Source organism: Pterocles gutturalis, unplaced genomic scaffold, assembly GCF_000699245.1.
Source record: "Pterocles gutturalis isolate BGI_N339 unplaced genomic scaffold, ASM69924v1 scaffold21764, whole genome shotgun sequence".
NCBI classification, from domain to species: domain Eukaryota; kingdom Metazoa; phylum Chordata; class Aves; order Pterocliformes; family Pteroclidae; genus Pterocles; species Pterocles gutturalis.
This window is the reverse complement of record NW_010136354.1, coordinates 1-14,042: the sequence shown is the minus strand read 5'-3', so window position 1 is coordinate 14,042 and position 14,042 is coordinate 1. Positions and strand designations below refer to the sequence as shown.

At 38.7% G+C, this 14,042-nt stretch overlaps 1 protein-coding gene across 1 annotated transcript; it reads left to right on the top strand.

The window, feature by feature from the left end:
- Positions 1 to 776: 776 nt before the first annotated feature.
- LOC104468222 (UPF0505 protein C16orf62-like) lies at positions 777 to 12,502 on the top strand (the record flags this gene model as incomplete). The annotated part of the gene is made up of 4 exons (XM_010082276.1): positions 777 to 875; positions 1,691 to 1,768; positions 2,934 to 3,048; positions 12,363 to 12,502. Coding segments are annotated over 4 exons (432 nt in total), but the record flags the coding sequence as incomplete, so codon positions are not given.
- Positions 12,503 to 14,042: the final 1,540 nt, after the last annotated feature.

Below are 14,042 nucleotides of genomic sequence, written 5' to 3'. Positions count from 1 at the left end.
CATGACGTGCGTGATATGGAATATACCACTGGCCCATTTGGGTCTTAGTCCTAAACCTAAGGTCGAATCCTAGGCTAATAACTGGGGCTGTGCTCCCTCCCAGCTTCTCCTGCCCCTGCAGACACTGGCACAGCAGAGAGGCTGAAAAGTCCCTGACTCTCCTGGCAGCAGCTTCAGTATGGTATCAGCCTTCTCCTCAGCACAAACGCAAAACACAGCCTCACACTAGCTATTGTGGAGAAAGTTAATGCTGTCCCAGCCAAAGCCAGGACATACATCTAGTTAGAAAATTGTTCATTTTTCTTTTTGAGGCCCTTTAGCAACCAGAAATTACAGGAATCTGAATACAGATTCACTGATCTATTTCTATTTTTCTGGGAGGTTTTTTTTGTTTTGCTTAAGTATGAACTATACCAAGCCTTTGCCCCTGTTCTGTAAAGAAACGAATTCTCCTAGTTTTGAAAACACTTCACAAATCTAGGTGTTAAATTTTGTTTTCTCGATAAATAATTGATCTGTAAAGTAGAAGATACCTGGAGTATGCACAAAAAAACCCCAGCAAAACTTTCACGTTTCCCTGAAGGTTAAGTATTGGAAAGCAGGTAGTTAAAAGGACAGAGATTTTCCAGGCACTATTTTGTTGTTAATGACAGGGATTTTTTTCTTACCCGTAAATGGGGATTTTAACTTTTTGTGGTTTATCTGCATGCAGTTTTATATTTCTTAAAGTTAATGGCCTACAGCGGTCATATCTAGGGTTTTTTTGTCTTCTATAGGTTTCATTTGGCCGTGACTTTGAACAGCAGCTGAGTTTCTATGTGGAAGCCAGGTCAATGTTTTGCAATCTGGAGCCTGTTCTTGTCCAGTTGATTCATGTAAGCCACAGTTTATCTACATTATCTTAATAAGTGGGGATATATTTGCAGTTCTCCCATTCCCTGCCCAGATTGTTGGTCTATGTCAAAGTAAGTCTGAAGTGTTTTTATCAGGTGTTTTTAAAATAGACTTTCATCTCCTATCTCGTTTTTATCACCCCAGATTCTCTGAAGTTCTTGCTTGACAGGCATGCATGGTATCATTGCAACAAAGAAAACTAGCTATCTTTCAGAGATTTCAGGTCTAGTAAAATGAATGGCACTTTTGTGTATTCACAATTTGGGTTCTGTCTTCTATAATCCTCCATCTAGGAGAGATTAGAGTATGTCTGGCTGCAGATACAGGCAGAGTCCTGATGATTGGGAAGGTTAATCTCTTTTCTGTATTGAGTCACATGTCAGGTGAGCATTAGCTGCATCTGATTCTTTTGCAGCATTGTGTCTTCTCTTAAATCCTTTTATTATATTGGTTTTGGTTTTTTGTTTTTAGTATCTTAGCTAGAAATCATGATTTTTACACCAGGAAGGAGGTGATGACAGCACTATAGCTAGGAAGCAGGGGATGATGTAAAGCCTTGAGTAAATCAAGAAGTCTGCCTTCACAAACCTTTAGAATCATATTTGCTTTAAGGAACAGCCACTAAAATTCTCTAAGTAGAAACTAAATAGTACAGTGAGAGCACGCAGTATCAGGCTCCCTTCCGACAGTTTCTATTCTCTAAATGCATGCAATAAAACATACAGTTTGTTATTTGCCACTGACCTAATAAATTCTGCATTTTTCTTAATTATTTGCTTTTGATTTTTATGTGTAGTCTGTGAACCAACTAGCAATGGAAACAAGAAAGGTGATGAAAGGCAATCATTCCAGAAAGACCGCTGCGTTTGTCAGGGTAGGTCTGACTCAAATCAGCTTTGAGCCTGCCTTCTTTGCAGATAATACTATCTTCTGCCAGCTAAGTTTATAATTTTTGCAACACTGTAGTCTCATTTTCTCTTGTTACCATTGACCCTTACTCTCTAAAGCCAAATGCTGCCATTTAAGAAAACAAAGACCCAAAGCATCTAATAGCAGCTTTGTGTTAAAAAAGAGCAGCAAGATCTACTCCCTCTTCAAAGGAAGGTTCATTGGAGAGCTGTTGATGTGAATTCTGGAAAGCTCAACTGTTCAAGTTATATTTGAAATAAAATAATTTCTGTGTAACTCAATCACAGAGAGAATGGGAGCTGGGGGAAAAGAATCATTTAAACTTCTGTCTCATAATATTGGCACTGATATGCTGAAATCAGTATTTGAATTTCAGATAAAGTACTCCGTTCGGTTTTAGTGCCTCTGAGTTTATATGGACATGATCAAAGGAGCTTTGAGCTATGCACAGGCTGTGCAAGTTGTTTATGTTCCCCTCCTCTCACCTGAAATGTAGCCACTAAGATGCCTTCATTTGTTGGGAAGGTGTTTGCGTATGCCACCATTAAAGATTGGCTTTTTGTTCATGACACCTGCACATGATGTCCTGGACAAAGGATAGCTGGGGTGACACTGGCCGCCTTCTGTATGCCTGGAGGCCACTCGCTGCATCTGGGTGTCTGGGCTGTTCCAGTAGGTCTAAAGCTGCAGCGTGCTGCTCTGGATCTGCTTCCTCCCAAATACACACAGTGCCCCTGCTTTGACCAGTTTGACCCCTGGATTGTCCCTGAGGACTAGTAGTGTGCTTTTCTAGTTGGATTTTGGTCTTGAGCTGCAAGCTGGTTACTTGAGGAGAGAGGAATTCTTTGAGCTAGAGTCATAGACTAAGTTTTGAGCTAGTCTACTCCTAATAACAATAATTAATAATTATTGTTGTCTTTTTTGAAATAATACTGAGAAATTTGAAGTTGCTGATTTTGGACCTTAAATGTTTGCTTTTTATTGAAAGTCTTTCCCAAAACTGATTTACAGATTTTTTTATTTTATTTTATTGGGTTTTTTTATTCCTAATCATGTATAAAATCCGTAATGATTGCTATAACTCTGAGTTAGGAATTTTCTTCAGTTGGATTTTTTTTTATTTGCTTTAGGCATGTGTTGCCTTCTGCTTCATTACAATTCCCTCTCTGAGCAGTATCTTCACACGTCTTAATCTGTATCTACACTCCGGACAGGTTGCTCTGGCAAACCAGTGCCTTTCACAAGGTAAGGCCCAAATTTGTCTACTTAAAGGTTTTCTTATTTCAGAAATTTTTCTAGTTGTCAGTAATAACTTGGTTGAAATAATAAGTCATATATTTATGATGTTAATAAAATATAGACCTGTTTGAAGCACTGTTAAGATCAAAACTTGTCACATTAAAGCAACCCTTCAATTCTAACACTAATCTTGTGAGCTAAATAACCAGGACAGCTGACTCTACTAGACATAGTCATGGTTATGAGGTAGGTTGTCCTAAATTACTTTAAAATTATGGGAAGCACGTACTATTTTTCTCCTGCATAATTATGCAAGCACTCAATCACAAATTATGTACTTTATTATAACTGTGGGGAAAAAAAACCTAGTTCATCTGTGTAGTAGTTCACAGGCTGACAAAATTATGCAATGAGCTGGAAAAGAATTAAAACTTAGGTCAGTGACACCAGACACTTGCTGTCAAAGCACGCGCGTGATAAACACTTAGCTAAGAAAAGATGCCACTGTATCAGAGTGAAGCAGTGGAGTAATACCAGATAATATGAAGAAGGAAAGATATATTTTCTTCTTTTGATCTGAATTATTGGTTGAACCAGGGCCTGAGTGCAGTTTTAAGACTGAGCTAACAGGCTGTCTAAATTAATTGGAAATTCTGACAAAAAGTGATTTGGGGAAAAAAATTGGAGCTACTATGGCACCAGAATGGGCATTAAGTCTGTGTGGCCATTTAATACGATCTTGTTCCTGCTCATATCACAAATGGAAGACAGTTACGTATTCTGAAAATCGTCTCAAACTTTTAACTGTTTGCAGTATCTTTCTTTTCCTGTTTAAAGTGATGTCATTTGACTTTGTTTTGCAATTTTGATACTGACTTTAAATAGCTGCTTTCCCATGGTAAATGCTCTTCATTTACATGTTTTCAGTGTAGCTGTGAGAGCAATAAATTGGATTACTTTGCAACATCTTTTGTTGTGGCTATTAATTCTTTGTTTTAGCTCTGTGCCTCTTCGCAAGAGCTTGTTTTCCAAGCTCTGCATTTACCAGCAAGTTCTAGCTGTACAAACAAGCTGAGTTATGATGCTGATTAAAACTTTTTAGTACCGGGTGACTGTTGTATTTCTTTGTTTTGAGTCTGATGCTGTCCATGTAGTAAAGCAGAGGGATTTAGAGTAAAGCTGGCTGTTGTGTCCAAGTATGTTGTGCAAATAAAAGATCTGCAAAGTCTGTTGTTGTGCAATTAGTACTGTGCAGTTTCTTTGTAGATAAGAGTTTGCCAAAAATGGACTAACTTTTTCTTCCCATGATGTTTTGTTTAATTGACCAGCTCACCTTATCCTTTGTATCAATTTTTGTTATTGTTGCTGTGCTACGGTGCATCTCTTGTTGGAATCAAATCCAAAGTGTTTTTTCTGTAATATTCGGTCTTTTGAGGACTATGCCCTGCCCATGCTGGGACCTATTCCGTGATTTAATAATCTTTCACTTTATAAACTGCTTTTAAATGGCGTTTGCACTATTTTTGTGATCCAAGTCTTCTCTGAGTGAGGCTCTGGGCCCCACGAATTGTCCAGATTTTTCAGTGTGAGAGTTTATAAATGTGCACAGCTGTTCGACATGTTAGCACAGTGCACTCACTAAACAATGAATAGGATCCCCATTCTCAAATCTTCTAATGTAGCAGGTATATGCTAATTATTATTAACTCAGTCTCTAAAATGCATATTTATTAACTGCTCTCTCCTGAATTTTAGACCTACAAGCTATAGAGAGAGGAGCATTTGGTCAAAATGAAGCACGTGCAAAACTCTGGTGTTCAGTAGCTCACTTAATTTACCAAGGTTTTATTGTTACACATTTTTTTTTTGTTTCCTTTAGAAAAGCTATTTTGGGCATAATTTGTATTCAGAGACATGTCACTTGCATGAGTAATTTAGCATGTGTTAACCCGTTCGGCAACAGTGACACCAGTTTTGGGACATTTTTTGTGAACGTCTCTGCATGTTCTGATGTATTGTAGTCAGATAACGTGTCCTTGAAAGTTACTTTTAACACAGTTTAATCTGCATCTCAACTGAATGCATTTCATGTGTATAACAAGTACTGATTAATTCATAAGAGCAAATTTAAATCCAGTCAGTTAACTGATGCCAGTTAGACACTGATCTACTAAAACCAATGCAGCATGAAGTGAAGTTTTAAGAGTGTGCAGTTAATGACGGCATTAGGCCAGGAAGTGAAATTGTGCATTGTGTGTAACCTTTATTTCATGCTGACTGGAATTAGCTTAATCAGTTTAAAATTGGGAAGAGAAATAAAACTGAAAGGTAATGTACCTGATCTGATGGCTCAGTCAGGAGTGGGGCATGCACATGTGCACGCACATGCAGTTTCTCTTTAAAGATTCCAGCTGCTGTTTTTAGCGAGTTAAATTCTCAATTTCTTCTTTTTCAATTTAAGTTCCTACAGAGAGTCTAGCTATTTCAGTGAGTTGAGTTTTCACTTAAAGATATAACAAAATTGAATTTCACAGGATAGACTTCTATTGGCAATAGGAAGATTTCTCTAAATTGCCAATGTATCTAACTTCAAAAAGGAGTGAAATTACCTATTGGGGTAGATAAGGGAAATTTCAAAGATTGCTTTTTTTATAAAGAGGATGTGCAGGTCATAATAGTAAATAAAATTTGCCGGTCTGAGGATTGCACTGATAAACTACGAACAATTGGAGAGGCACAGCCAATCTGCTTATAACTGGAGGAGTTTGGTTTTTGCCTCCTTCCCAATCTCAAGGGGCAGCAGCAGTAGCAGAACATCAGTCCTTGTGTCTCACTGTTCCAATTTCCTCCATCAAATCAGAGTCTACCCTGCTGGGATCTGCCACACTGTTAATCAAAGCAGCTGTGTGGTGCTTGTTTGAACTCCCCCAAATGCTTCAGTATTAGAAAACTGTAATTGTAATTTTTCTTGGAATGGATTTCCTTTTACACAATGAAATTGGGTCAGAAATGTAAATTTGTAGGCTCGTGAAAAGTCCAGTATTAATACACTGATCGATGTCTGGCCAGGTATGCTCTTCAATGCTTGTTAAACATTACTATTGTCTCTTTTGTCTCCAGCTCCCAAGAGGTGCTTTAAATAAAATTAATCAGTAATTAAGTTCAGAATGGTTTAGGCAATTTTGTCCTGGATGCATAGTTTGTACCTGTGGAGAGCCTATCGAGAGCCTACCTTAGAAAGGAGGATGCTAGATTTTACAGAGATGTTGTTTTTTCTTTTTTTTTTTTTAAACTGAGCCACAGAACAGTGCATGCTGCCAACACAGAATAATAAATTCTCATCGGTCATGCCTTCTGTCATAGGGAGTGCTTGGACTAAATTGAGATTAAATGCATGCTCCGTTGTGTCACTCTTCTGGATTTTTGAGATAGAGGTATTATTTTAATTGCACATTTTTCCTCCCCATGGAAATGCTGCTCTTGCCTGTCAAAGAACAGACAGCATGATTTTTCATTTGTTGGTCACAGCATTCAGCAGGTGGGTAGAGAGGTGACGTAACTTTCTGGTAATGTGTTTTGAGTGGCATTTTTATTTTAAAGGCTCTGAAATCCTTGCCTTGCTTCAGAAGTCACATGCTGAGTGAATAAAGTAATTTACCTGAATCTGTGTGACTAATTTCAATGGGATATCATAAAACATAATTATTTTTTTTAAATGGAGAGTCTTTGTCCTCAAATCAACTTATGCCAATCTTTATTTTGTTTAGCAAATGCAGATTTTAATTGAGGCATACAGTGTTTAATGTACTTCTAAACATTTGTTCTGTTCTTCAACTGTAGCTGAAACAGTTTCACCAGTAGATTGCAAAAGGAATTTCTTTTTCTACTTCAGAAAATGTTACTTTTCCATGAATGTTCGCTAAACATGACAGGCTTCAGCCACGCTTTGGAGGATGTATAGTATGGAATATCTAATACGTAATTTTTAATTATAGTCTAATCGTGTTTTAGTGTATTTTCTCAGTAGTATAACAGTTTTTAGTATTCCTTCTTAATCTCCTAAAATCTTTATAGATCTGAAGAATATAAATAGACTATAAACAGAGAGAATCTGAGGTAAAGAATTTTGAGAAATAAGAACCTGAGGAGGTTTTCTCAGTTACAGATTTTGGGACTTCTTGGCTCACACTTCCCTGGTGAGATCAGTGTATGGCGTCTCTGTTATCTTTCTTCTTCAAAGGCAGTAAAGTACCCTTGGGAGAAACTGATGAGATACTGTTTTCCTTACTAGCAATGCCAAAAGTTGCTGTATTTGAACAAAATTATGACTTGTACTGTTACCTGGGATTTCCACAGCTGGAAGCTTCTCCCATTCACTGAGCTGCTTCATGTTTCTCTCTTTATCCCAGCGAATAACTTTTCCATGTGATTTGAGAGAGATGACATCTCTCTCTCTGTAAGCTTTTCAGACTAGCATTACATATCAGTTTGTCAGTTCTTAAAGTCTGTCTAGCCCATGACCTGTTTTTGAAAGTGTCTAGCAGCATCTACTAAGGGAACATAGAGGAAACAATAATGCAGAATGGTGCTTCCTGGCTTTCAGCACAGGTGGTGTAAATGCATCCTTCAACAGAGGTCGCGGATGGACCACGGTATTTAACAAATAGATGGACCAGTCCTTAAGAATTTAATTCTTTAATCAATTTTTAGTTTTTGGCCTTTGTAACTTCATGTGACAGCGAGTTCCACAGTTACATGCTACTTGGAATTCTACTACTTAGGAATTTACTTCTGTATGGCTTTTAAATGTTGGCTGAGTGTTTCAGTGCATGCAGCTGATCGACTAGCGATACTGTGAAAAATGCAGTCATTCTTGGTTCATTTTCTTCATGCTACCTATGACATGCTGGAATTGGTAAGTTCCTAAAGAATTTCTGTCAGTATAGTCTTTTCTAGTAAGGAAACGGCTCCATGCCTCAGCACCTCTTTAATCTTCTTTTTGCCCTTTTGGCAATGGGAAGATCAGGACTGTATTCCTGATGTAAGTGCACTACAGCTATATAAATGATGCAATGGCATCTCACTTTTCCATTACTGTCCTAATGATTCTTATAATTGCCTTGTCTTTTCGACAGCTGTTTAGGATGTCGTTTTCAGGAAACCATCTATAATGACTCCAAAATCTTTCATGAGTGTAAATAGCCTATTTAGAGCTTCCCTTTCTATAGTTATAGCACGGGCTGTTTCTTTCCCCGCATACCTTACTAATATTAGATTTCATCTGCTGCTTTATTGCTCCGAATCATGAGATCCATCTGCGATGCTTTGCAGTTGCGTTCCAGACCTGTCTGCAAACATTGTCACTTCCCAGCTCATTGTAAGGACATGTCTCTCTGCAAAACTGTAACACGGCAGTCATTGCACTCCACTGTGAAAACCTTCTGTTCCCACTCCTTTCCCCCTCCACCCCATCTTAAATTACGGATCCTCAGGAGGATTTTCCTCTTTATCTTTTGTCAGCTTTGCTTAAGTCCTTAATTTTTTGCACTGGAGTACAAGGCTTCATTAGATTTCCAACATCTGTCGGATGTGGAAGTAAGATCTTGTAGTATTAAAATATGCTTGACAGTGTTGTAGGACACGAAGGTGATCTGGAACGCAGAAGACCACGTATGGTCCCTGGTTTTGTCTTTTGGGTGGCCTTAGCCTTGTGTAATTGTATCTGTGACTAAAAATAGTTTGTGTAGGTTTGTCAAACTCCCTCTTTGCTCTTTGAAGGTGGACTTAAGGAGCTTAATTGTTTTCCCATCTCTAATGGCTTTGTTCCTTCTTGTTTTTTTGCCTGCCTGAAATATTAAATGGGTACAGTTTAATTGACTATCATAGATGCAGCAAATACGATGTAAGCTAAGTTTTCCTATATAGAGAGATTGATATATAGATATATATGGAGGTACGTATATTTGTGTGTGTGTATAATTAAATGTGTGTGTACATGAATATTGACAATAGCAAAACATTCAACACCAATTTCACTTGCTTTTTCTGTAGGAGAGTATTACTGGAAGTGCTGACTTGGATATCCAAGACTGTTAGTTTCTGTAGCCTGAAGGTCAGCGTGTATGCTCAGTGGAAAGATTTATAGGATTACGGTCAACCAAAATGAAGGAGCTGCTGTGAACGGATAAATTTAGCAAAGCGTGAAGTATGTCACGTTTGGAGCACTGCACAAGACGTTAACAGCAGTCTGGGAAGACTTTATCATGATGATTTGTTGTAATGCCCAGGCTGATCCCCCCTTATCCATCTTAGCAGTGGCTCACTTCAGAAGCAGTATCGTACTTTAGGCAGATAAGAAATCAGCATCTTTCACCAGAAAAGGCCTTTTTTTTTTTTTTTTTTTTTTTAAATCAAGAACATAACATCATTGTGGTTTTTTTTTTTTTTTTTTTTTTTTTTTAAAATCAAGAACATAACATCGTTGTGGTTTTCGGTGCTTTTTAAGTGCTTCCTTATACCTTTCGGAAACCAGGAAAAGCAGGTGTATGGTTTTCTCTTGAAACATCTCTACAGTAATAGCTTAATAAATCGACTTTTATAAGATACAGAGACAGCACTGTTGCATAACCTCATAATCAGTGTAATTCATAATTAAATACCAGTGGTTATGTAATACTTATTAAGAAAATAGCACTTCTGTGACAACTTAGTGAACTTTTCCTCCAAACTCAGAGCGTGTGATGCATTCTCTGACACCTCTCTACAAGTGAATAGGGTGGTGGTGTTTGGAGGACACTTAGTTTTCAGCAAACTCTCTAATAATATCTTTGCATGGAAGTGACTTTATTTTTGCTTCTTATGAAGCACATATACCTTGGATGAAAGTGCTTTTAGTGTTCCAGCATAAGAACCATTTTGTGGTCAGCACAGATTGGCTGAACTCATAGCAAAACGAATGTATTCTCCTTTGCCAGTACCAGAGTAAAATGTCTCTTTTTAATAGAAAATGCAACTAATTGCTTTTGTGCTCTATTGTGGGTTTGGTTTTTTTTTTTTGGTTTGCCTTGCAGCATGGTGTGAGAGGCAGGGGGAACGAGGCAAGGAAGAAGAATGAAAGGTGTAGGGGCAAGAACCCAGCAGTCTGCCCGTTGTGCCAAGACAGCGACAGTCTGCGGGGGTCGCAGGGTGACCTGCAAACACAACCCTGCGGCAGCAAGGGGGGGACAGCAGGCACAGGGGGACTGCAGGGAGGCAGCAGCTGTGTGAGTGCTGTGGTTAGGGAAGAAAAAGATGGAAGCACCTTGGAGCATGTGGCAGCAAGCGCAGGGTGAGCGGACGGGTCCCTCCTTGTTCCCAGCAGCGGTCACCTGAAGAGGAGCTGGCATGTCTGGTGAGAGAGCTCACGTCTCTGAAGGTGCTCAACCGGATGAGAAGGCAGCTCCCGTTCACAGCAACAGCAGGAGGTCAAGAAGAGTAAATGGAATCAAATTGCTGTTATTCATAACAAAGATAAGAGTTTTTGGTTTTGTGCTAAGGCAGCAGTTTAGAGGAGAATGTCCAGGACTGTGACACTGGGAGAGGAGGCAGGGAATGAGGGTGAGGGTTTTCTGCAGCTCTTCTCTTTCATTGCAGTGACTGATTGCTGCACACGTCATTCTTGTCCCGTTGTGAAATAACTTCAGAAGGCAGGAGTATTCTCTGCATAGACATGGGTACTTTGGTATGCAGACTATTTTCTGAGACATTTTTTTCATTTGTCTGGTCACATGTTTTGATTATATAGTGATGTGGGGCATGCACTTTTTTTTGCTGCTGAGACAACTGTGGCAGTGACAGCGATTCATTTACTTGTGCTAGAATGAACATCTGCAGCTGCTTTGCTTCCTCTAATAAAGCTCAGAGAAAGATAACTTACCTTCCTTTGGGTTGTCTGTGTAAACTTATATGTTGTTTGAAATAAATAACAAACATTCTTTTACTTCAAAATAAATCTGTAGAATAAAAGGAAATACGATGTTTGACTGAAGAGGTCTGCACTCTAAGCACCGAAAAGTTCAGAAGGGCTGGGGCACTTGTGTGCTGAAAAGAAATGAGAGTCAGAAGAATTACAGTTTTTCCAAAGCACATGTTTCCCTGGTATTCCTCATAAGCTTAATTTAGATATCAGTTGGTACTATATTTAGCAAATTTGCTTGGAGTCTCATGTGCTCAAATGAATTTTTCCAGAGCAAGCTGCACTCCTGGAAATGCCCATGCGTGCCTGTCAGTGGTATCTCCGTCCTAGCCGTATAACACCTCCTAGCTTTCACCATGCCCATGCGTGCCTGTCAGTGGTATCTCTGTCCTAGCCGTGTAACACCTCCTAGCTTTCACTGAGAAAAAAATTTGAGCTAAAAATTTGTGCTAAAATTTGATCTTTTTGGCCTCAGTCTCTATTCCTGTAAAATAAAGATACAGTATTAATCCTGAAGGATGCTTTGAAGTATATGGCTAAACCATGTGAATGAGATTTGGACACTTGGTTATTTTGAAATGTAGCCAAGAAAGTGCAAAAGAATTTATTTTTCTGAACTCTTAGCATATATAGGAGGTCTTCTAGATTAAGAGGGAAATTATTGGTGTTTTTAATTTGTGAATATTAACTTAACAAACTGAGGAATAGATGTTCTAGTGTTGGGGGTTTTTTTTGTAGGATTAGAGACATAATAAAGAGTTATGAAAAACCTCTTAATAACTATTTTTCCAAGGCTGTAATGGTGGATGGTTTCTGTAATTCTGTATTGTGTTCTTGGATAGAATCATTTTACCTAGGCAACCAGCAATACCTCAGGTTCTGGTACTATATCAGTGTTTTAATGGCTGTAAATACTTAGAGAACTGAAGTTGTCTGTACTTCCTTATAACTTTAACAGCTTTTTGTGAATGAATTTGTGAATGAGATAGCATGACCTTTTTTCCCCCCTTTGAATTCCCCATTCTCCTGGTATAAGCATTTCTTTAAACAAGTCAATGTTGAATTGTGTGCTATTTTTTATTACATACTTTTTATTATATATACTTAAAACAATGGTGTTCTCTTGTTAAGCAAAGGAGAAGAATGATAATTTCAGAAGTTGTGAGTAATGTGGGAACTTTTGAAAAACCAGCATTGCTTGTATTACCTCTGATTTTGACTGCTGAGTCTTGAGTTTCTTTGCCGTTAAGCATACCTTCATTTTCTATAGTCTACTTGAAACAAACTCAAAGCAATCATGGGATCACAGGCATGACTGCCATCACAGCTGGAGTGATAATACAGCAACTATATTTTTATTTTGTAGCTGATGCGTTTTTCAAAGCTGCAGTGAGCCTTGTTCCTGAAGTGCCAAAAATGATCAGTGTAGATGGAAAGATGCGACCTTCGGATGCCTTCCTCCTGGAATTCCTTTGTAATTTTTTTTCCACATTATTAGTTGTTCCGGTAAGTTGTGTGTGTATGAATAGCACGTAGGCTAGTAGACTTTTGACTCTCCTGTTTAAAAATTTAGAGTGGACCGGGGCTTTTGGGAATGGGAGGTGCAGTGGATAGTTTTCCATGAGCAAGCTGAACTGATGATTTGGTCATTGGCTGCAAAATCGCTCACCCCAATGCAGAATGGGGAGGCAGAGCAATTGTTTGGAGGTGGAGGTACAGCATTGCCTCTCTCCATAGCACCTTGCACTTAAGTGGATTTGGGGTGGAGTGAAATCCTGACATCATTTAATTGTGTAAACTTGATTTACTGTTTTAACAGATCCCTGCAGAAAAGTGGTATTTTAGCTGAGCACGCATAAAAGCTAATACCTGAGGAGGGGAAAAATATAGAGCTCTAGTTTCTGTTAGTTTCAGTTAAGCATTGCCTCTCTCCATAGCACCTTGCACTTAAGTGGATTTGGGGTGGAGTGAAATCCTGACATCATTTAATTGTGTAAACTTGATTTACTGTTTTAACAGATCCCTGCAGAAAAGTGGTATTTTAGCTGAGCACGCATAAAAGCTAATACCTGAGGAGGGGAAAAATATAGAGCTCTAGTTTCTATTAGTTTCAGTTATTTTTTTTATAGGTTGTCTCATCTTTTGAGTGAAAACAGTAATTAGAAGATATGTTTTGGCATAACCTTCCTCTTTGGATGAATATTTCACAAAATACTACTATTCTCGATACTTCTGATTTTTAACTGTTTGTCAGGTTTAGAGAGGGATATATAATTCTCCTTCCTTCCTATATTTTCAGCTATAGTTAAAAGACGATGAAAGATTGTAAATTAATCTTGAAGACCCGAGATAAAACTTATATACCCAAGGTATTTTGTTGACCTTAGAGAAGAACAACAGGCCTCTGACTCTCAATTCACTGCAGTGGAAACCTAACGCTTGAAGATTTTGCCTCCCTCTGTTAACAGCTCTGGCCCTCTCTGAAAAGATTCCTCTTTCCTTAAGATAGCTGGCTTACTATCATGGCATGTTTTTTAAAAAAAAAGAAAGTTTGAGTTCTTGGACAAGGTAGATTGTTCCTTCTCACTGAAATGTTCCTTACGGTTTCCTCCTTCCTTTTTTGTTTGACTACACGTTTGATGAAGCAGCACAGAGGATAGTGCTGTCCAAATCCTCATGATCAGAGCAGTGGATTCTCCTTTTTCCAGTGGAAGGGGTCTGCCAAGCCGTGCATGTTCAGCAGCGTGGAGGTGCTCTGTTGTTAGAGGGGAAAGGCTGGATGCCACTGGGATGTGTTGTTGCTGTCCACTGACTGCAGAAGACTTTGAAGGGAGGCTGTGTCAGAACGGGATGCTGCTCAGCCAAATGACTCCGATCATTAACAGATTATTGAAGGAAGGACATCCAACCTCTCAGATTTAGTAATGAAGAATAACTTCCAATGAGATACCAGGATTCAGAAATTGGCTTCCATAGGTTTTCTTCCTTAGTTTGCAGGATAAATGTTCAGAGGGAAATGTCCCCAGTGGACTGTGATTTGTCCTGC